Below are 24,704 nucleotides of genomic sequence, written 5' to 3'. Positions count from 1 at the left end.
ATCTGTATTGAGTGAATCTTGCATAGCAGGTAGTGGTCGAAGCACCTAGGAGGACAGAGCTGGAACTCTCTGAGTATATAAGAGCCAGTAGCAGGAAGAGTATGTTTTCTGCTTGCTAAAACATGCTAGTTTAGTGCTGTGGGACAACATTTGATGGGAGTGAGCTAATATTGGCTACTGTTGGGTTGCAAAGAGAACTTAAGACTAGTGTGTGCTATGGTTTGAATGCGTCCCCTCTAAAATTCAGGTGACCTCAGGGCAACGATATTGGGAGGCACAGCCTTTGGAAAGTAACTGAGTCATGAGAGCTCTGCCCTCGTGAATGGAATTAGGTGCTCTTATAAAAGGACTTGACAGAGTTTGCTCCTCTTTGCCCGTGTTCCTCAGCCATGTGAAGACACAGCACACCCCCTGGAGGAAGCCACATTCAAGGTGCCAGAGTGGAGCAGAGGCCAGACCCTCACCAGACAATGAACTTGCCAGCACCTTGGTCTTGGACTTCCCAGCCTCCAGAACTGTGAGAAATTTCTGTTCTTTATAAATTATCCAGTCTCAGATATATAGCAGCACAAAACGGATTAAGTGTGTGACCTAAGCAGCTTAGACGAGTTCTACAAAGGCCCAAGGGTCTCAAGAATCCTGAAACACTGGGACACCCTGTCATCACTCACCCTGGTTAGCAAGCAGATGCCCACTGTCAAGGTCTCCATGGTCCCTTGAGTCAGGTGGCTGGGTTACTCTCTTCCCAAGTGGGAGTCTGATGGCCTTTGCTATTGCTAGGAACACAGGTACCTGGAGTCTTCCTCCCTGGTTTGCTACCAGCCTTTCCCTGCTGAGTCTCCCCAGGGAGAAACTCACAGGTCCACAATGCTTTCAGCCAGCCCCCTCTGTTGCCCTTCAGGTCTTCAGAGGCTGTTAGCTCTGAGATTCCATCCTCCTTCCTAATCCCACGCTCCTCTGTCCCCTCTTCCTCTTGGACCCCAGTCACAATCTCGCCCAAGACATTATGCCAAGAGACTTCCACAAAAGCTGAGGGCAGAGCTGTCCTCTGGCAACCTCACCCATAGGAGAAAGTACAATTGTGCGGGCTAGTCCCCTTGGAGTGAGGAGAAGGGAAAAATTCTGGAAGAATATTTATACAATGAAGAAATTAAATTTTCCTGACACAGATGCAAAGTGCTCAAACAGTGCTAGCTACACACTCCATGAGTCCTATTAATGCCTGTCAACATCCATCGGGTCACACTGCCTATGAATGGTGTGTATGCATGGGCAACCACACATCTGTTTGGCTCAGTCATGCATCCTCAAAGCCTAGCAGAGTTCCTGGCACATGGTGGGCATTTAATAAACATTGTTCAAAAACAATTAGTTATTTCACAAATGAACATTGCAGAGTTTTCCAGCAACTTGTGCAAAGCTAAAAACATGATTACATACAAGATCTACAATGTGGATAAAAACCAAACAGTTGCTAAAGAAAAGTACAACTATTTCTTTTGCTGACACCAGAGTGAAATTTCCCCCATTTATCTTCATAGACAAATTTTTATTCTTTCTACTTTTCTTCATTTTCCAAAATGTCTATAATGAGCAGATCGTAATTGTATTTGGGGAAAAATAAGTGGACCTTCTAAAAACATAATTCCTTTCACATGCACCTTTCCCACTACCTACTTTTCCTGTTAATTTTGGAGACAGAGCGATGCTAAGTTCCCCCACATTGTGTGCTCCTACTTGGCCCTACTTGTTAGAACCTCTTTTGTAGAAAGTAGAAGAAAGTAGATCTAAGAGGCTTCTAAGAGTAGTTAATTATTCTTTCTAATCCCTCCCAGAGCTCATGGGTGGTATGCCAGGAAAGCCTAAGTGCTTTGGTTCCTTTATTCATTCCCCCTAAGCTTCTGGGTAAGGGTAATTTTCCTGCCGTATATTTATATATCTCTCATAAATGAGAGATAAACGGAGTAAATGCCTGCAGTGGGGAGCAGTGAATGCCGTGAGTCTGCAGAGGAAGCAGTGAATCTGCAGAGAAGGAGGACATTTGGGGCAGTGTCTCATAAGCCTGCCCAGAGGATTGTGTCCACTGGGCAATCCTACCCATTGTTTAGACACATGCCCTTGAAATTGTGTCTCTAGAGGGAGTTCTCTCAGGGATGGCGGTTCTGGGGGTTGTCACCATTTCAATGACATGAGGGGGTTGGCAGTGAAAACCAGACCTAAGTCAACTTTGCCAGCACCTTCCATACCATGGAGGTCCTCAGAGGGCATCTGGAGGGTTACACTAGGGTGGGAGCTATTCCTTTTCAGGAGGAAGAATGCAGAGTTGCCAAGCAGCAGAGAGGAACCTGCCCACCTCAGCATTAACACGCCAATGCCCAGTATACCCCTCTGCAGCGTTCTACATTCTCCACTGCCCTTGTGAAGAAACAGGAGGAAGTAACTGACTCATCCATTGGAAGAAACATTTAGGTCACTACAAGAAAAATCTTCCTGACCCTGGCACAGTTGAGACACTAGAAGAGGCTCAGAGGATAGGTGGTACGTGAATCCCGGGAGGAGGTGGAGATGAGGCTTGTCGCTTATTCTGACTGAGGGAACTGAGCCGCAGATGAGCCCTGAGTTATAGGTGGGGTTATCCAAGGTGAGGGGCTGCATTGGAGACTGGTCTTGACTGTGAAGACATTAGAGACCCTGAGTTCAGAGGAGAAGGCAAAGCCAAAGAATGTATCAAAAAGTGCAAAAGCTTGGGAGGCCAAGGCGAGTGGATCACAAGGTCAGGAGTTCGAGACCAGCCTGGTCAACATGGTGAAACCCTGTCTCTACTAAAAATACAAAAATTAGCCAGGCATGGTGGCAGGCACCTGTAATCCCAGCTACTTGGGACACTGAAGCAGGAGAATTGATTGAATCCAGGAGGCAGAGGTTGCAATGAGACAAGATCATGCCATTACACTCCAGCCTATGCGACAAGAGCAAGAGTCTGTCTCAAATTCCCAGCTACTCAGGAGGCTGAGGCAGGAGAATGGCAAGAACCTGGGAGGCGGAGCTTGCAGTGAGCCAAAATTGCACCACTGCACTCCAGCCTGGGCGACAGAGCAAGACCCCGTCTCAAAAAAAAAAAAAAGCAAGCACACTGATTGTCAAAACACCAGAAAACAAATCAGGACATTTTCAACTTTGATGGAATGGGAGTCAGACATGGGCATCTAAGTCGGGGACAGAATAAGAAGTGCTTGGAGGCCAGGTGCGATGACTCACGCCTGTAATCCCAGCACTTAGGGAAGCCAAGGCGGGTGGATCACCCGAGGTTAGGAGTTCAAGACCAGCCTGGCTAACATGGCTCTGTCTCTACTAAAAATACAAAAATTAGCTGGGTGTGGTGGCTCACTCCCAGTTATTCGGGAGGCTGACACAGGAGAATCGCTTGAACCCAGGAGGCAGAGGTTGCACTTAGCTGAGATCGCGCCACTGCACTCCAGCCTGGGTGACAGTGAGACTTTGTCTCAAAAAAAAAAAAAAAAAAAGAAGTGCTTGGAGCCAGAACTAGCAGCAAAGCAGCAAATGAGGACAGAGTTTGAATGTAAATGAGTCAAGGAATGAATGAACGAGGGCTGGTGTCATGAGCATGGTGCTGGAATGTGCCTAGCAGGTAGCTTTTGTGCTCCTACCAAAGGCTGATGGGAGATAAATGGGGGAAATTTCACTCTGGTGTCAGCAAAAAAAAATACTTGTAGTTTTCTTAAGCAACTGTTTGGTTTTTATCCACAAATATTGTAGATCTTGTATCTAATCATGTCTCTAATTTTGCATGAAGACAGGGATTTATCCCAGCCTGAGGGCCAAGGGAAGAACCCACATAGAAATAGCTCAGTGGTAAGGGCGACTGGCTTTGTTGGGCGAGTGTGTGGTGGTGTCCCTGTGGCTGGACACGATTGGTGTTTTGCAGCATCTTCATATCCGCTAACAGGTCAAAATGCAGATCTTCGTGAAGAGCCTTACCTGCAAGACCATTGCCCTTGAGGTGGAGCCCAGTGACACCATCGAAAATGTGAAGGCCAAGATCCGGGATAAGGAAGGCATTCTCCCCGAGCAGCAGACGCTCATCCTTGCAGGCAAGCAGGTGGAAGATGACCGCACTCTTTCTGACTATGACATCCAGAAAGAGTCGACCCTGCACCTGGTCCTTCACCTGAGGAGTGGCTGTTAATTCTCCAGTCCTGCATTCACAGTGCCCAGTGATGGCATTACTCTGCAGTATAGCCATTTGCCTCAACTTAAGTTTAGAAATTACAAGTTTCAGTAACAGCTGAACCTGTTCAAAATGTTAATAAAGGTTTTGTCGCATGGTTAAAAAAAAAAGAAAAGAAAAGAAAGGAAAAGAAATAGCTCAGTGTAGAGGAAAGGCCTGGATCATTATTTCAAAAACTCCACTTCTCAGAATGCTTGTCCTTGAATAAACAATTTCTCAATAAAATAATGTAAGGAGAAACTGTATACTATGGCCCCATCTTGGATCTCCATAACGCACTCCAGTTTACGAAAGGCTCTGAGAGGAGCTACGCCAGAGAAACCTGTTGAATGAAACACTTCCCAAATGGAAGGGACATGCAGATTTCTCTGCCCCACTTTTAAAAATTTCCCCCATAAAACACCAATTAATACCTTATAGGACATGAGCCCTCCTCTGAATACACATTGGAGAAAGCTGACCTTGGTCAATGGCCCTGATCAAAGGTAACACCTAAAAGCATTATATATATATTCTCTCTCTCTCTTTCCTTCTTTACCTTCTCCCTCTTTCTTTTATTCAATCTCCCTCCCTTCTTTCTTCCTCCATCTTTCCTGTCTTCCCTTCATCTAGAAATTTTCTTTCATTTCTCTCTTCTTCTCCCTCACCTTCTCCAGCAATCTGCTAAGACTGCAATGCACTGGAACTTCCAGGGGTCCCCTGGAAATTCCTTGGGCCTAAGAGCCAAGGTTCCACCATAGCTGCAGCTGAACTGGTTTGCCCTCAACCCAGGAGTCATCCAGAGATTCCTATCTCAGCAATTTGCAAATGGTACTAAGGCCTCTGCACTGTTTCCAACAATGGTCCAATTAACTGCTAGTTGCATTTCACCAGCCAACTGGAAGGTTAATTGGCTCACATGACAAGGATGGAGAGTAACCTGCACCCCATTAAATTGGTCTGCTCTCAGTACCATTCCACTGTGCTTTCCACCCATTTTCACATGTTCACGAAGCTTCCAAGAGACAAGTAAAAGACCCAGGCTTAAAGAAGAGGAATGGCTTCTCATTAGCCGTTGCATCTAGAAGCCTGCATTTTCACCCTGTTGTCTGCCTTCCTCCCCGAGGCAAACACAGGCAGTCATCCACCATTTCTGTGGTTTTAGATCCATACAGAAATTAATTCAATGCTCTGCACTTTTGTCATTTAATGGATTCACATAGGGTTCTGGTCATCTGTGGACATACTTGCTTTTTATTTCTGAAAAGCTTTGGCTGAGAAGTTTTTTGGTTTGTTCTTTTAAAACACACATATACACATTTATAGTCTCTAAGACTTCTCAAATAATTACCAGACCGCCGACTCTAACACGCTGTTTCATCATATTCAAACTGACTGCCCGGGTGGAAATCTATATTCTCTCTCTTATTAAGAACCGATTTCCCTTGAGTAATATCTGCCCTGCTATTTTACTCTAGGTAATATTGATCTTCTCACTCTCCTCCAAAGCACCTTGCAGAGTGCCAATAATTTTGTAAAAGAAACGTTTTATTAATGAACTCCCCACAGCTTAATTGTTTAGATAAGTTTAAAAAAAAAAGAAGAAGAAGAAGAGGAAGACAGGAGAAAGGGAGCAACAGTTGACAAACTTTTATTTGCACCAGAAGTCTGGCCACCTGTGGAGTGGTTTATAGGGAGTCGGGGGTGTGGAGTGAGTGGGTGGCACTGCTATAAACAAAGATTCAACCAGCTGCCTGAGAGCTCTGAGTCACACAGAGCAAGCAGGATGTCCCACTAAAATACAGATTGTTTGATTACACCCAGAGACAATGGCACCAAGCCCAGCAGGGACTGATGCATCAGGGCCAATCTCTTCACTCACTGTCCCAGCGATGCAGAGGGGCCCCCACCAAGAAAACCCAGGAAGCATTGAGTGTGGCTGTGGGCTGATGCGTCCTGTATGTTTGACGTAAACAGGAGTGTATTTTCTCCCAAGATCAGCCTCTGTACAAAAAGATTACATCAGTCCTCTACAGAGGAACTGGTTTTGTCATGCTGACCCATGTGAATGCTGTCGAAAGTTCTTCAGAATGAAGCTAATCAAAGTGAAAGTGATGACAGAACAGATCGTACTCGAAATCCCAGTGACCTGACCACAGGAGGAGCCCCACCACCGAAACCCTGCAAGGAGGTCAGCAGCGAGACCAGGGCAGGTGCCTGGCAGAGGCCTCCACATCTGCTGCAACCTGGACCTTCCCAGCCTCAGCAAAAGGGACTTTGTGGCCACAGCTGCAGTTTATTTCACATTCTATAATGATAGCAACCAGGCAGAAGTGACTGTGGACTGAGCAAAACCATCTTCAAATTTGCTTTTATCCTGGCATAACAGATTTAAGTTAACCAGCTATTGTTCAAGTAGAGAACATAAGATAGTTAAACCCACTGTATGTTCTCCCTCAATATCTACCCCTTTTGTCTGTTATTATGGCAGAAATTCTCTCAACTGGGAACAATGTAATGTTAAGATTTTTAAAGCCAATAACACTGTGGTTTACATTAGTTTACCTGTATGTTTGGTTGGATGGATGATGGATAGATGGAAGAGACGATGGATGGATGTGTCAACCTATAATAAAATATGATAAAATAATTTAGAGTCAGAACCATTTGTGAAAAATAAAATTTAAAAGCTGTTAGAACCCAAACTTTCTCTTTTCTTTTTTTTTTTTTTTTTTTTTTTTGAGACGGAGTTTCGCTCTTGTCACCCAGGATGGAGTACAATGGCGTGATTTCAGCTAACTCACTGCAACCTCCACCTCCCAGGTTCAAGCGATTCTCCTGCCTCAGCCTCCCAAGTAGCTGGGATTACAGGCACCTGCCACCACGCCTGGCTAATTTTTGTATTTTTAGTAGAGATGGGGCTTCACCATGTTGGTCAGGCTGATCTCGAACTCCTGACCTCAGGTGATCCACCCGCCTCAGCCTCCCAAAGTGCTGGGATTACAGGCTTGAGCCACCACGCCCAACTGGAACCCCAACTTTCAAGAGAGTTTATTCAACTGCAGTTTGAGGATGGCCTACCCAGAATCACCAATTCCAAAGGAATGGAGTCAGAGTTTAAAATACAGAAGTTATGGTTTCATTTATATAGGCAGAAACAGAGGAGTTTTTAGCAGGATTACAGCATTTTTCATACAAAGTTGGCACATAGTTACAGCCACTTGATTGGTTATAGGCAGTGTTTCTTTTTGTAAAGGGTGCATTTGTCACCTTTTACAGAGGGTATAATAGTCATGTGCTGTCTGTCATCTGGTCTAAGCAAAGCAACACAACACAGGGGAAGTTAGTCTGTAACAATGGTCATCAATTTAGAAGGCAGGAGGTTTTTGTTCTTGAGGTCATTTAATTGCCTCTAGCCATGATAGAGAACAAGAAATATAAAAAAAAAGTTAATCTATAATCTGAGAAACAAAAGTAGCAACTGTATGTGACTCAAATCACAGTCACATCTCTCAGTGTTTTTTGGGGTTCCAACAGCTTTTAAATTTCATTTCTCACAAATGGATGATTGGATGGGTAGATGACAGGATAGATGGGTGGATAGAGGAATGAAGAATGAGAGAAGAGAAAGTAGGCTTAGACTCCAGAAAATGTAGAACAAGAAAGTAGAGCATGAGATCCTGCCAAACAGGACACGTTTTGGAGGAATGTGGAGATTGGCTAAGAGATGAAAATCCGGGGAGCGGGGGCCAAAAATGAATATCTTCTTCTCAGTTTTAACAAAGTATCTTTTATAGTCAAGACTTTTGCTGCTTGTAGGGTCTTACACCATCAACTGGTATCATTTCATTCAGCCATTTATTCAACTACTCCACTAATTCCTTCCCTTCTCCAACTCATGGAATGTAAAGGAAAAGGACCCAGAGGGAGTATTTTCTGGTTAAAAGTGTTTAGTAACTGGGCCTGTTAATAGAACTTTAGAGACCCCACTTTTTCAGGGGTTGCTGTGAGGCGTGGTGGAAGCATACACCCTCAGCAGCTGGAAGACCTGCATTTTCTCAACCTATCGAGAGCCTGCAGCTCCTCTGGCAGACATGAATCCTCTTTTCCTGCTGCTCTTCTGAGTGCTTTACTCCACTCATTCGTACGTCCCTAAAGATGAAGTGAAAAGGAAGAGGAAGTATGTTTCAAAACCCTACCATTTTGCAATGTTGACAGTGGAAAGATACAGTGAAAGGGTTAAAAAGTTGGTTAGAATGGCACTGAGGGTCAAGTGAGGACTTCCTTTAGTGACCCCTGACCCTATGAGCAGATACAGGAGTTGGTGAGAAACACCATCCTGCAGATTCCACCTGGAGTCACCTCCTCCAGGGAAATTCCCGCATCCTCCAGATTTTGCTGATCCTTTCCAAAACATGTGGGGTGTGAACGATGAAGGTCAGCATTTAAGTTAACCCCTGTCTATATTGGTTTCTTGTGTGCTAACCGTTGCCTGCATATTCCATATCAACATTCCCATGGTGTCTGGAGGTTTTACACAATAAAAGATCCCTAATAAACACTTGTTAAACTGTCATGGCCATGCGATTTTAGTGGCACTGAACTTTGACACAAGTCATTTTGGAAAATAATGAGCCTACTGGCAGAGAATAGCATGGTCCACCAATAGTCACTCTCCCCATCTCTAAAACAAAGCCCTGAATCTTAAGTAGGCACATAGCCAACCTACAGACAACACTTTGTAGGCTTTCTGCAGCTTAAGATGTGGCCATGTGACTAAATCTTGTAATGAAACATGAGTAGAATATGTGCCACTTCCAGGTCATACCCTACTAAGGAAGGTGTGAGTGTCCTCCTGCCATTTTGTTAGCAGTTGAAGGCGTCCAGGTTCTTGGCATCTTGAACAAAGAATTGGACAAAATGCACAAAGCAAGAAAGAATAAAGCAACAAAAGCAGAGATGTATTGAAAACGAAAGTATACTCCACAGGGTGGGAGTGGTCCAATCATTAGGCGCTGAATTCTCTGGAATTACAGAGTTCTCTGGGGTTTAAATACCCTCTAAAGGTTTTCATTGGTTACTTGGTGTTTGTCCTATGTAAATGAAGGGGATGAAGTAAAGTTACAAAGTCTTTTACTCAGTGTATGCCCTATGTAAATGGAGAGGATATTTCCTGTCATCATTGAAGTGTTTCCATTGGATTTAGTTCTAGAACTTCAACGTGAATCGGCCTTATGCTCCCTACCTCCAGACCCTATTCTCCTGCTGCAACTTTCCTTCCTTGTTGCTTGGGTGTTGACGAGACCTACAGCAGCCATCCTAGACCAGAGGTGGAAGCTGGATGTGGACAATGGCAGAGTCACCCCTCAGGCCCTGGACCATTTACCTTTGGTCTATTGCGTGAAATAAAAGTGAACTTCCTTCTTTGTTGTCATTATACTATTTGCCAAGGGTGGGGGTGGAGGAGTGGTGGAGCACAACTAACAACTAACGGTAACTAACAACAAAAACAATAAAGAGCAAAAATTAACTTTTCTGGGCCGGGTGCGGTGGCTCACACCTGTAATCCCAGCACTTTGGGAGGCCGAGGCAGGTGGATCACGAGGTCGGGAGATTGAGACCATCCTGGCTAACACAGTGAAACCCTGTCTCTACTAAAAATACAAAAAATTAGCCAGGCATGGTGGTGGGTGCCCGTAGTCCCAGCTACTCGGGAGGCTGAGGCAGGAGAATCGCTTGAACCTGGGAGGCGGAGGTTGCGGTGAGCAGTGAGCTGAGATCTCACCACTGCACTCCAGCCTGGGTGACAAAGCGAGACTCCGTCTCAAAAAACAAAAAACAACAACAACAAAAATTAACCTTTTGTTCCTTTTGACTGTGATTTTTTAATGTGAAAATTGATCGTATTCTAAATGCAGAACACTAGGGAAATTCATGCCACGTGTGTAAGCCATGCCCTCAGGCCTGACACTTCCTGACTTATCTGCATTTCTTTGTCTGAGGTCTCCTCTATGCAAGCAATCAGCAGGCTGGAAAGAGGGGGGACCAAAGCTCCCCCAGGTCATCCTTCAAACAATGACACACAGAAGTTAGTAGATACAGAACACACCTGGGCAAATGTCTCCCCTCCCTGTTTCATTTTAGGGATCACAGCACTGAGATGGTAATGACTTGCCCAGGGCAAGAACTGGATCTAAAATTCGAGTTTTCTGCTTCTTGTTTTCCCTTTTTTCTACCACTTCAGTATGAGGTTGGGGATAAACAAAGCAATGCTGGAAGCTTATAGGCTGTCCCAGAAAAAGGCTAAGACCCCAACGGGAGCTCAAAGCTAAGAGAGAGGAATACTAGATTAAACCCAGAGTTATTTTCAGAATGGAGAAATCCACCCACCAATTCTGCCGTAGCCCCATAAAGCTGCTGTTTCCACCAATCGCATGTAATTAACAGGTTCAGACCCCAGCTTCACTGTAAGTACTCTAACTCAGGTAAATGGACTCTGGGGAAAATTCTAGAGAAATCTGCTAGTGAAATTCAGCTTGGATATCCAGGAGTCCATCCTCTGGGAATAAAGTCAAAGGGGCGCTTGCCCTGACTGGTCCCTCAGCATTAGCAGGTTGACACCGTAAGTCCCCCACAAGGAAACAGAGCTTTCCCCGCTCCCAGCCAGGTCTAACCATACATCAATTTGCCTTTCTCACACTGCTTTCTTGTCACTGGGCGGCAAACACACTGTTTACATTCATCCCTTTCGCTGAGTTTCCTCTTCTTTATCTCATCTCCTCTGTTGTAATTTGTGGCTGGGTAAGGAAAGAGGTCAGAGAAAAAGGAGCTCTCTTGTCTTGATTGGACCCTAGCTCTGTGAGCACAAATGATGGGCTGGTGATAAAGTGGAGGCTGAACCTCACAGGTGGAGACAAGCCAAACCCAAACACCAGGCCCCATGGGCAGGTGTCTGTCTCTCATCTCATTGTTCGAGCCCTGCTGTATTTATACTTCAAGATTTGGAGAACTGAACTCATCCATCGTATTTCTACGTATTTCTAAATACGTATTTCATCGTATTTCTACGTATTTCTAAAGTCGACCAAAAAGTCGACTTTAGAGCATTAAGAAAACTGTCTAATCAGAGAAGAGAGACCTACTTAGAGAATTCAAGTTCAGTGCTTTATTTTAAGCAAGAAAATACTTAAATACATCAAAGATCTCTCTTGTCTCCTTCACAGCAGAGTCAGAAGAAGACTTTCCTAACCAGCTAAATGTGTATTTAACCTAAAGGTGCTGAATTTAGGGAATTGCACTTCGGGTTGTCCTCACTTCCTTTACAAGTTGCTTCCTTTTCAAAGAACACAGAAGGGACTCTGTGACCCAGTTTCATCTTCAGATGCCTCAACATCCAAGATATTAAGAGGTGGCAAAAAATAAAAGTGATGGATGAATAGAGCACCACTGCACTCCAGCCTGGGCGACAGAGCAAAACTCGTCGCAAAAAAATAAATAAATAAAAATAAAGTTCTGATCCATGCTACAATATGGATAAACCTTGAAAATATTACACTAAGTGAAAGAAACTAGACACACAAGGCCACATGTTGTATGATGTGTTTACGTGACGTATCCAGAATCATTAAATCTGTAGAGATGGAAAGTGGATTGGTGATTCCAGGGGCTGTAGGAGGGAGAAATGGCAGGGACTGCTTGATGGATATGGGATAACTTTCTGGGGTGACAAAAATGGTTTGGACCTAGATACAGGTTGCCCAAGACCATGAATGTACTAAATGTCACTGCCTTGTACACTTAAGGATGCTCCATCTCAAAAAAAAAAAAAAAAAGAATGCTTAGCTTTGGGCCAGGTGCAGTGGCTCACGCCTATAATACAAACACATTGGGAGGCAGGCAGATCACAAGGTCAAAAGATCGAGACTATCCTGGCCAACATGGTGAAACCCCTTCTCTACCAAAATACAAAAATCAGCTGGGCATGGTGGCATGTGCCTGTGATCCCAGCTGCTCAGGAGGCTGAGGCAGGAGAATCCCTTAAACTCAGGAGGCAGAGGTTGCAGTGAGCCAAGATCACACCACTGCACTCCAGCCTGGCGACAGAGTGAGACGCGTCTCCAAAAAAAAGAAAAAAATGCTTAGTATTGTGTCATGTAAATTGACCTCAGTTAAACAAAAAAATTCAAGTGATAGCCTGGCACAGTGGCTCATGTCTGTAGCTCCAGCACTTTGAGAGGCCGAGCGGAGTGGATCACTTGAGCCCAAGAGTTCGAGACCAGCCTGAGTAACATGGTGAAGTTTAACCTTTACCATGAAAACGGGGTTTTTGCCTATTAAACTTCCGCTCTGAACCTCGCTCTTTGTATGTCTGCGTCCTCGTTTTCCATGGCCGTGAGACAACGAATCTCGGGCATTTACCCCAGACAGTGACTCGGCTTCAGAGCTAGACACTGTCTCAAAAAATAACAATAATAATGAAAAAATAAAAGTGACAAATCAGGCATCCACTTCTTTCCCCCCAGTCGTGGATGCTTTCAAAATAATTCATGAAAATTTCCAAATTAACAGAACAGGCTGCCAATGGAAAAGTGAGGCCTAGTCAAACTTCTGCACAGGCCTGACCAGAAACCTCAGACAGGTTCAGAGCAGCCTCACTTTGAGGGAGCTGAGGATGGTTTCTCTGGGCTGTTTCAACTCTTGACCTAGACCTGAAACTGCCCTGAGACCTGAGATTGAGAGTGGAAGCCATGAGGTCTCTGAATCACTCTTTCCTGGCAAGGCGTTTTTTTCCAAAGCACTCACAGGGCCGGTTTGTGGGCAGCCCCAGCCCGTTACCTCCACATGGTGACTTTTATTCCAGGGGTGAGTTAGATCTGAGATGGACAACAGGTAGGGAGGGAGTAAAGGCTGTGGGGGAAACATGGGTCGGGCCAGGTAATGCAGGCTGTGCTTAAACTGCTTCTGGTCCTCAGAACTATTGTCCTAATAGAGCCCTCAGCAAGTTCATCCTTTCTGGATGCAACTGGATTTAGCAGTCTGACCAGCCCATCCCCCGGATCCCACTCTTCCCCACCCAGGCTGGCCTCGGCTCGTCACAGCTGCTGTTTCCTCTGCGCACGCGCCTGTGTGAGGTGGGAAGTGTATGCTCAGGTCCCTAGCTGCGGGTCACCCACCTCCTCCACAGGCTACCCTGTGTCTTCACCTCTGATGGAATCATTATCTCCCCAGTTCACCCCATGGGTTTTTCCAGCTCAAGACCATCTGTCTAACACCTGAAATTGGGATTTCCTGCTTTATAATGGAGCTGGGACTTTTAATCAGTTACCTCTCTGGCCTGCCCAATGGATTTCTTTGCCTCCTGCTGAGGCAAGGACCTGGGTCTTATAAAATGGTGTCACTCTCTCGCTGTGCCCAGCACACAGCAGACCCGGAAAGGTCATTTGCTAAATAACTAAATGAGTGAAACTCAGAAATTGAGCTCATACAAAGGACTGGAAAAAGCACCCATGGTTTAAAAAAAAAAACAAAAAAAAAAACCAGGGAGGCCCTGATCTATTAGGAAGGTTAAACAGAGAGCTGCTGTGCTGATAGATGCCAGAACAGAGGTTTGTGTCAAAGGCTTCAGGGGCACAGATGACAGAGCCAGTAACTGTGGGAGGGCCGGGCCTGCGGAGTGGGGGGAGGGGGAAGCAGCTGGAAACCACAGAGAAATCAACTGGGACTTGAGGGCTGAGGAGGCGCTGGGGCTGAGGAGGCGTTGGCCTGGAGCAGAGGTATGGGGTATCTTCTTCAAGACAAATCAGGCATCATTCGGGGTTAGATTTTTCTTCCCTTGAGTCCTTTGGGCAGCTGGCTTTTTCGCTTGTTTCCCTTTCTTCATTTTTCACTCTATTATTATTATTTTTCATTTGGAATACGCAAGCAACTTTCTCCTAGGGGTATTTTATTTTCTCCACGGTTTAAACATTTAGAGAAGAATAAAAGGAGAGAAAATGAAATGAGATGTTTCTCCACACATACATTTTTTTTTTTAATTGAGAGTAACATACAATCCATAAGATGCACATTAGTGGGGTGTGTGTGTGTTTTGTTTTTAGTTTTCTATTCTGGTTTCAACTTAACAGATGGGTTCTTGGCTGGGTCCTGACAGGATACCTGCCGTGCCCTGCCTCAGGTGATCGTGGCCCACCTTTTCACCCCAGCTGATGTCAGGGAACAGATGTTGCAGGAATAACCTGAGAACATCTTGCTGCAGCTGCACCAGGTATCTCTGTCCACCATACAGGACACCATGCATTTTTAAAACATGCACAAGCTTGGAAGCATGAGGAATTAGCCCACCATGGAGCAACCCTTGACTAATAGAGAAAGGGAGCAAGTGGATACTTGGGTAAATACCCCTCTCTTGTGTGTCCCAAGTAGACCATCCTGAGGCACATGCTGCACAGCTTTTCAGTCGGACCCCACTGGGATCAAGCTACAGTCTCCCAAAGGGATGATGGGCTCACGAACTTAATGACTACCCTCTTGCATTGACTCCCACTCCTTGCCTATTATCCTCTCTCCCCTCAGTGCTTGGCACCTGTTCTTTGGAATCACTTCCTTAAATTAACTACCTGAATGCAGGCCCTTCTCTCAGGCTCACACTTTTGGGGAAAACCCAGGTGAAGACAAAGAATACCAGAAGTGGGCCTCAAAAGAAGAATCTTGAGATGGGATTTTGGAATTGGATCAGAGGGCAGTAAAGACTGTACTGCTGATAGTAAGGTGCTAATTAACTCTGGCATGAAAGAGCATCGTGATTACTAAAACTCTCACAGGTGGAACTGGGATGAAGCATGGGTGGTATGAGAAGCATTTGCTTATGGGCAGTGGGAGCCCTTCAATGGTACGGGCAACGGTAATTTTTTTTTTTTTTTTTTTTTTTTTTTGAGACAGAGTTTCACTCTTGTTGCTCAGGTTGGAGTTCAATGGCATGATCTTGGCTCATGGCAACCTCTGCCTCCCAGGTTCAAGCGATTCTCCTGCCTAAGCCTCCCAAAGTAGCTGGGATTACAGGCGCCTGCCACCACACACAGCTAATTTTTTGTATTTTTAGTAGAGATGGGGTTTCACCATGTTGGCCAGGCTGGTCTTGAACTCCTGACCTCAGGTAGTCCACCCACCTCGGCCTTCCAAAGTGCTGGGATTACAGGTGTGAGCCACTGAGACCAGCCAGGCAATGGTAATTTTAAAAATTATGGAGTTATCCAGCTTTTGTTAAGGGCTTTAGATACTTTGAAAAAAAAAGAGAAAAAAGAGGCTCAAGTTATCCAACTAACAACTTCGGGACATCCTATGAAAGTAAAAATGTCTCCTTGGCAGTGTTGAAGCTGGGAGATAATACTTGTCTCCTATGGCCAGAGAGCAGGCTGTGCTGAAATCCAGACCCTGGATTTGATAAGAAGGGTAGCAGAGTCACACAGACTGAACGCACAGCTTCGATGTTTTCCTGTGCCGCAGTTAGAGTCCTAATAGAGAAAGAGTGGGATCTAGAGACCCAGGATGGGGATGTTTGGGAAGATGAGCCTGAGAACTTGGAACACTCCAAATCCTCTTAACCTTCAAACTAATAAAACATTCCCTTTCCCTGTCTGGGAAAAAGCAGTCAGCTCTCACCTGGAAACAATGAGAAGACCTCACCTGAGGCAGGTACTTTGTACCATGATGCTTATCTTCCCCCAGAACACCTTGCCTCTCCTTTCACTCCAAACCAAAAACTAGAGTCAGTTTAAGCACAACCCAAGTGAGGAAATACTATCCCTGCCATGGGAGGAAATAACATACACAACCTCATACTACCAGAGCTCCCCATGTGTGCTGGCAGGGACTGAGGGAGCACATGGGAGAGGATCTTGGAAGTTGAATGTAAGACTGAATAAGGAGAAATTCTACCGACATCAGAGCAATGTCCCATGCATCTGATTTGACACCCTGGTGCAGTCACCTGGAACTAGTCCTAATCTACTGCTGGGATAGCTCCTTGAAGTTTGGGACAATGATGAGACTAAAATGCAATAGAGATGCACCAGACTGTCTTGCAGAATATGGAGGAGAGCAATGGAAGGCTCAGAAAAGTGGAAATGTTCAAAGTGGATTTGTTATGTAAAATGGGAGAACCCACCACAGGACTGTGTTCCCCCAAAGGGCCTAGAGGGCACACGTTTCACAAAGGCACTCAGTGAGGAGGCACCAGCCTGCACCATTTTCACAGACCTCGTAAAGCCTGAGGGCCCTTGGCACTGTGCCCGTAGCCTAGTGGGAAGATGGCCTCGTCTGTAAAATGCTCTGAAGGCCTCTTTAAGGCAGGATCAAGGGAGACCATCTCTTGTGATTCCTAAGCTAATATCTTTTTAAAAAAGAATTTCAAATGTCATAGAATTTACACATTAAAAACTTATATTCTCGGAACCTTCAACAAGTGAAAATGTAGCATGATTGTTGTTTTCTCCGTGTGTTGTAAACTTGACTCTCTTTAGAACTAAATAGAGGGCTCTCAGATGCAGAAGAGAGCATAGTCATCTACAGAGAAAAGAGAAGACGCTTTTGAAGCAATGAACGCCATGACAATTTCAAAACTGGAACAAGCCAGCAACTTCACGAAGTCTTTAATATCAAGCCAAACCAAAATATCAGCCATCTCATATAACACCAGGAATTGTTGTGGGCATCTGACAGAGCACACAGCCCTTTGAAAATCTTGTGTGCACCTGCCTTTCCTCTGACTCTCTCTGCCTAAAGAAAGTTTAGGGTCCCATACGTTCTCCTCCTGCTTGACAATATCTGTGAGTTCATGAGTTCTTAATCCTTTATCACTGGAACAGGCATAGGGCATCCCAATCAGTAGTTCTGGAACACAACTAGTATAGAATGAATCATAGAATATTAAGAAAATGTAAGGTTCTGGACCAAAACCCTGGAGATTCTGCCATGGTGGGTTTGAGGGCATCTCCAAGCAATTTCAATGATCACACAGATTTGAGAACTGAACCTCTCAATCCTTGACTATAAATTTAATTAATTTTATAAATATATTAATTAATGTTATAAATTTATGTTACATGCACACACAATTTGCAGGAGGGAAAAGCCAATATATTCAGAATGGGGAATTAGAACAGTTTTTTATCTCTCTTAGTCTGAGTTTCACCAAATTCAGAGCCTGAGACAGGGACTTGCACACAGGTAGCTTTGTTAGGAAGTGATCCCAGGAAACAGGCATGATTGACTAGGAAGAAGAGAGCAGAGGGAAAGGGAAAGCCTATACTGGCATTCATTTGCAAGCTGATTATCTCTATGAATTTCTGAGGGCCAGTCCCCCTGGGGATCCTCTGAGGATCTGTATAAAACCCACCTTGAATATGTCCATCTGAAGAAAACAATATAGGGGCATTTATCCACAGGGTTCTACCATCCTTGGTCTAGGGTTGCCCCGAAGGGTAATAATACCTTCAAATATCCAGGTGTTTTTGTTTTTGTTTTTGTTTTGAGACAGAGTTTTGCTCTTGTTGCCCAGACTGGAGTGCAATGGCGCGATCTCAGCTCACAGCAACCTCCGCCTCCCGGGTTCAAGTGATTCTCCTGCCTCAGCCTCCCGTGTAGCTGGGATCACAGGCATGTGCCACCAAACCCAGCTAATTTTTGTATTTTTAGTAGAGACAGGGTTTTACCATGTTGGCCAGGCTGGTGTCAAACTCCTGACCTCAGGTGATCCGCTTGCCTCGGCCTCCCAAAGTGCTGGGATTACAAGCATGAGCCACCGCTGTCCAGGTTTTTTAATGTATCAGAATGGCTGGACATCTTCCATCACAGTAGCCAAGAAGTCCCAGGGCAGAAAGCAAGAGAAGTGAGGAATGGTTGAAGAAAGGTGTTCTCAGAATATATCTGCATGAGCTGGTTGCTATAGCAATGTGGAATTAAAAAGGTGGGCCAAGTCTGGGCACGGTAGCTCACGCCTATAGTCCCAGCACTTTGGGAGGCCGAGGCAGGTGTATCACTTGAGCCCAGGAGTTTGAGACCAGCCTGGAAAGCATGGCACAATCCTGTCTGTACAAAAAAATAATAATAATAACACAAAATACAAAATTTAGCCGGGCGTGGTGGCACACACTGGTGGTTCCAGCTACTCCAGAGGCTGAGGTGGGAGGATTGCTTGAGTCTGGGAGGTGGAGGTTGCGGTGAACCATTATTGTGCCATGCACCCTAGCCTAGGCAACAGAGTGAGATACCTTCTGAAAAGGAAAGGAGAGGGGAGGGGAGGAGAGGGGAGGGGAGAGGGGAGGGGAGAGGGGAGGGGAGAGGGAAAAAGGGGAAGGGAAGAAGAAAGGAAGAAAGAAAACAGAAAAGAAAAGAGAAAGAAGGGAAAGGACAGGGAAGGAAGGGGAAGGGAAAGGGAAAGGAAAAGGGAAAGGGAAGGAAGTGGAAGGGGAAGGGAAAGGAGAGAAAAGGTGGTCCAACATGACATGAAGCAGGGCACCTAAACTGCCCAGTGCAGTCCACCCCTCACACTGCCCAGCTTTGCTCAAACCCTATGTTAAGTCCAAACTATCACAGAATCTTCAAGGTGGTGGCCAGCTGAAATCTCTATCAAAACCTTAAAACCCAAGCTTCCATTGCAGAGATCCTAGTCCCTGCTGATGCAGCTGATCCTAAAGCCAAATCTGATATTTTTCATCTTCTTTCTGCATCACATGTTTTAGCTTTCCCTCCCCCTCAGCCAACACTGTGGTGAACCCAGGCCTTCATGCTCAAAGAATCAGAACCTTTAGTTGCTTTACTGATTTGGGGCTGTGCTTTTTGCCCTTGTCCATTAACAGTTAGCACTGGGCTTTGGAAGCTCCGACAGACACCAAGGGAATTCCTTTAGTTCAAGACATATTCTTTCCTATTCTTGCTATGTGGCAGCAATTCTAGTTCTTCATGATCATCACCCTTGCCGATATGGTCCATCAGCATAAGACGCCTAAACTGATTGGGTAGCAGTCACAGCTTCAGATTTATAGAAATATAGATTACTAGTACCTTTACTGTGTCCCCTGCAGGAAGTTCTTCAGGCCCTCTCACAAGAACCAGGGCAGAGTTTTAGTGTTAAAGGACAAGAAGTAAGAATTCTATAGGTAGATCACCAGGAGTGTACACAGGAGAGTCAATCCAACTTCTCACTCTTGGTTTCAGGACTTGCGTAGTCTAGCTTATAGGAACAAGAGACAGAACACAACAATAAGATAACATTACCACTTGTTCAATGTCCTATGCATTTACATCATATTTTGTGACTTATAAAATATAAAATATAAAATCCCTTATAAAGGATTTTATAAACAGGGTCATTATGAACATCAGGCACTTTGAACAGTGCTTCTCGAGACTCTACAGAAACGCTAGAGACCACTGGAAAAAATCGTATTGATTCCATAACACAAAAATAAAATCACAAAATCAAAACAAATGTTTAATTCAATGTCTACAAATATAAAAAGTGACATGACGCTAATTGGTAAATTTAATATTTATAAAAATGTAACTGCATTTGAAAACAATTTGTAGGTTAGATTTTTCTCTCCAAAAGAATTTCTAAATTATGCATGAATTATGGCCATGCACTTACAACCAATTACAAATAAGTAAGTTACAGGTAACAAAATAAGTTATAACTTTAAAATCCAATTACAAAAATTCATAAAATCGTGTGTGTGTGTTTAACATGAAATGTGGGTAATTTGTAACATGTACAATTCAGAGTGGTAGTATTTCTAGGGGTCGCAGTTTGATCCATAAAATTCTTTTTTTTTTTTTAATTCGTTTTTATTTGAAACAGAGTTTAGCTCTTATTGCCCAGGCTGGAGTACAATGGCGCAATCTGGGCTCACTGCAACCTCTTGTCTCCCAGGTTCAACTGATTCTCCTGCCTCAGCCTCCTAAGTAGCTGGGATTATAGGTGTGTGCCACCAAACCAGGTTAATTTTTGTATTTTTAGTAGAGACAGGGTTTCACCATGTTGGCCAGGCTGGTGTCAAACTCCTGACCTCAGGTGATCCGCTCACCTCGGCCTCCCAAAATGCTGGGATTACAGGCCTGAGCCACCACGCCCAGCCCATAAAATTCTTAAATAAGTCTTGTTTATGTAAACCTTGATCTTACCATTTTTGTAATGATGTCATTAATTCTAATTTATACATATGTTGACTTAATATAAAAATATTTTTGGAAGTGTGTTAGACCCATCAAATCAGAACATACCTGTTAATACATATTATTAGAATTTCAGTTTTTGATAGAAAGATGTCATTAGTTCTAATTTATACATATGTTGACTTAATATAAAAATATCTTTGAAAGCATCTTAGACTCATCAATATAAAATCAGAACATAGCTGTTAATACATATTATTAGAATTTAAGTTTTAGATAGAAGGAAGAAGGTGTGTAGTAGCACCACCGAGTGACAATAGTTAGCATTAATTTGTCATGTGTCTCAAACTAGCCAAAAGAGGGGAGTTAGAATGTTCCTAACACAAAGAAATAACAAGTGCTTGAAGTGATGGATATCCCAGTTACCCTGATTTGGTCATTACCAATCGTATGCTTTGGTTCAAGACATTCTCCTTGCTATCCTTGCTGTGTGGCAGCAATTCTAGCTCTTCATGATAATCACTCCTGCCAGTATGGTCCATCAGCATAAGAAGCCTTATGCAGATCAAAATATCACATGACTCCATACGTAAGTATAATTGTTATGTATCCATGATAATTAAAACCCAAAAAAACTGAAATAAGAATTTAAGTTTGTTATATTCTTATGTAAAATGGTTGAATAATATATTTCAGTTAATGTTTCTTAGGAAATGCCGTCTAATAGTTATTAAATGAAAGTTCTATCAATGGCAAAATTGGCCGAGGAAGTTTTAACATTGCAGGGGATAATAGTGATTAGAAATTCAAGTCTCTGGACTTCAGTTCAACTCTGAACTGTTAATCCAAAGAGGAACAATTGGTCTTGCCTTATATTATCATAAATTATCATATCTTTTTCAGATCACTTCCTAGTTTTCTCAGAAGTAATAGCCAGTTGGGAGTACATTCATTTATAGAAGTATTATGAAAATCTAGTAGTTTGAAAGGTAACAGGCCAACCTGGCTGACTTGTCAGAAATGAATGATGCTTTAAGGGCATCAGTTGTAAAAGGCACGTTGTAAACATGTTGTCCCAAAGATCTGTTTATTAAAGTGCGTGGAAGGATAGCAGTGTTTTCTTTTGGACAGATTTGACACCACTCCTAATTAGAGAAGAAACCAGTACTTTATTTTGTTTAACTGAGGAAGTCACAGTACAGACTCGTCCTTCAAACCAGCGGCTTCCTCCTCCTCCTTCCTAACCGAGAATAGACTCCAGGCTGCACAGCAAAATATCGCCTTTTCTTTCATTCCGTAGAATTTCACAACAGAGTCTCCCTGGCAATGCAGAGGTGCTGCAGTCATTTTTACAAGCAAACCATCCAGAAAGACACCCACAGATGACACAGCACATCTTGGTGTGAAGATTGTGGAAAGGATGGTATTGTTTCAGTACCCTCTTGATGGCTTTTACGCCAATGAATTTCCTGTCTCGGAATCTTCTATGCAAAATCTGACCTTAAATTGGGCTAACTAGTGCCAGCTCAAAGCGTTGTGGTTTTTCTTGAGTAATATGCACCATTTTTGAAAGTTGGGAAAAAAGACAAGAAGATTTATCATCTGGGGTTTATGGAAACTTTAAACACGCATCTCTTGAGGTCTTCTTTAGGGACTAATAGTCTGACACCAGTAGCATCATTACTTAACCTTTCTTAAACACGGAGTCAGATGTGTTGTTTCCCTGTTACCCACTGCCGTCTCCAAAAGATGTTCCGGCTTCGTGCTGACGCTCCCCATCTTCATTGTCTGTCCTCACCTCTGCCCTCGCCACTCAGGGAATCTGTTTATGAAGCCATCTGGCTAGTCTCTGAAAGTCACCATGCTGGCGACCCCGATCTCAGCTACCAGCAGCTCACTCTGTGGACAAAAGAAGAGCAGCTTTTTTTTTTTTTTTTTTTTTTTTTTTTTTTAAGTTAGTTAAACCAGCAAGGTTCAATAACTTCTTGGGAAAGCTGGGACTGATAAACGAGAAATAAAAGCAAGTAAAGATTTCTTGTCCAAACTTCTGCATTAATTTTCAAAAGTAGAATCTGTCCTCCTTCATTTTAGTACTAATTGCAGAAATCATTCCAAAAAGTGACTGAACCCATTGGCAATGCCCAGTGAGCATGGCATCTCCTAGCATGTGTTTTAAGAACTGAAAGATCCCACAGTGGATTTCCCCTCACATTGTAACTCTGCTGGATTTTAGAACCTTGAGCTTAGCACAAATTTAGAGAAAATATCTCATAAATCCTGGGAAATCTTGCAAATAAAGGAGCATGTATAATATGTAAGCGTTTTGTCAGGGTTTCCATTTCAGAAAGGGGGAGTCGCAAAGGAAGGAGGAGAGAGGGCAGAGACCTGAGGATCTCCTGGGTCCAGATTCCGACCTTCCAGGTGGCTGCTTTCAGCACTCTCTTGATGAAACCCAGCCACCCACACAGTCAGAACAGATTTGACGAAGGTTAACCAAGTGTCTTAGGGAACTTCTGTGGCCTGCTAACGGTTGTCTGAAAAAGTGTGCCTGAGGTTTTTCATACCCTGCCGGGAGAGCTGCTGTCGGAACTTCTTGGGGAATGCACAGTGGTCCCCTGGGCTTCAGAGCCTTGGGGATTTCCAGGGTGGGGTGATGAATCAGTGATGCTCCTGGCGACACTCCTCCCCACCAAGGTTGTCGGGGACTCTGAAGGGTTCTCCTTCTGTCACGTAAGGAGAGCCCCAAAGCAGCAACTGGGTGGACACCTGTCCTTAGTTCTAGCACTCATTTCATTGTTATTCCCTGCAATAAGTTGAAACAAGAGGGGAAGAAGAAAAGGGAAAGCAGCTCTCAACAGGAAGGTTTACCATTTAGCAGACTCTGACTCTGAACCTCAATGGCCTCATCTTTAAAATGGGGATAGCAACCTATATCACTGGTTACAAGAAGTACAAATATTAGGAAAAAGACTCTAAAAATGTAAAAAGCATAAAGCAAGTGGAAGCAGTCATCACAAGGTTCAGTTCTGACACCAACTAGTTGTGTGATCGAATGGACTGTGAATATAATTGGCAAAGTCCCTTCCAAAAATTCCACGATCTTGTGAAAAGTCAAACAAAAATTAAAAATCGCCAATTTCTGTATGGCTAAGGTGGTGCTCAACTCAACAGTATCCTCTGCACCTAATCGTCTGGAGTTAGTTCTTTTAGCTTTAATTTAAATAGTGTCGTCATCCTACATTTCTTCCCCCTTTCCCACTCTGGTAATCTCAGAGCTACTTTAGAATTTTCCCTGCAAAGTATCCTGGCTCTGGAGAGGAAATGTGACTCTGTGGCAGAGGTTCAGGCAGCTCTGCTCCTTACTCTTGAGTTTTAATTCCATGAACAAGTGAGGATTGAGTGGCCTACAATATGAACACTGCTGGGGGCTTAACAAACATGACGTGTATGACTTCAGACAGTGAGAGTCTCCTTCCTTCTTGGCAGAGATAGACACAGCCAACCTCTCTTTTAGAGCATTTCTGTTAGACTAGACCCTCCCCATTAAAACCGTGCCCCAGATATCATCACTTCGGCTCCAGAGAGCTGATGTAACTAGCTCTGTGGGAAAGAGATTTTCCAGCTTGAGTGTTAAGTAAATTTAAGTGAACCAAACTCAGATGTTTATCCAGTCAACCCCAAAAGCAGGGAAGCGGGTGGAGGTGGTCAAGTAGAGAAGGGACAAAGGCCCTGACACTCCCAAGCTGCCGAGTTTGGCACTGTCCTGACACAAACTGTCCCTCCTACAAGTTGACCTTGTTCCCCTGGACATACTGGTGTGCCTGTCCCCATGCCTTTGCTCTTTCTGTGCCTTCCCTTCCAGAACTGCCTTCTCTCCTCCTTCCAGCCCTTTGATTGGCATACAACAAAGATTTCTTGAACACATTTTGGGGTTCAGCACTGGGCTAAGCATTGCAGATCTAGAAAGATAAACATGATATGATCAATGCTCCCAAGGTGCTTGGTCCCCAGTAAGGCTGATGGAATTCCAGCAGTAAATATCTAGTGATTATAGTGGGATGAGTGCCTGATGGAGTGGCTGAGAGAGTGTGAAGAAAGAAGAGATCCCTTATGGCTGGAGGGAGGGGGAAGCTTCCTGGAGGAGGCAGCAATGGTGTCTTGAAGGAGGGTTTCAAGAGACTAGGATGGGCATGAGATGAGGATGAGAGAACAACTGGCTTGACTGGTCCTGCAGGACTGATAGGTCTGACAAAGCATCTGAAAGGACAGTCACAAGGAAGGAAACCAACCTTTGTTGAGCACCTAC

At 44.1% G+C, this 24,704-nt stretch overlaps 1 protein-coding gene across 1 annotated transcript; it reads left to right on the top strand.

Annotated features, from left to right (window-relative positions):
* The first annotated feature begins 3,878 nt into the window (after positions 1–3,878).
* LOC112636383 (ubiquitin-like) lies at positions 3,879–4,233 on the top strand. Its single transcript, XM_025405059.1, has one exon. It carries the CDS (start codon positions 3,974–3,976, stop codon positions 4,205–4,207), a length of 234 nt encoding a protein of 77 aa, XP_025260844.1. The 5' UTR covers positions 3,879–3,973; the 3' UTR covers positions 4,208–4,233.
* Positions 4,234–24,704: the final 20,471 nt, after the last annotated feature.

This window comes from Theropithecus gelada, chromosome 12 (genome assembly GCF_003255815.1).
Source record: "Theropithecus gelada isolate Dixy chromosome 12, Tgel_1.0, whole genome shotgun sequence".
NCBI lineage: Eukaryota > Metazoa > Chordata > Mammalia > Primates > Cercopithecidae > Theropithecus > Theropithecus gelada.
Note: the sequence above shows the minus strand (reverse complement) of the source record. Positions and strands in the feature narration are given on the sequence as shown.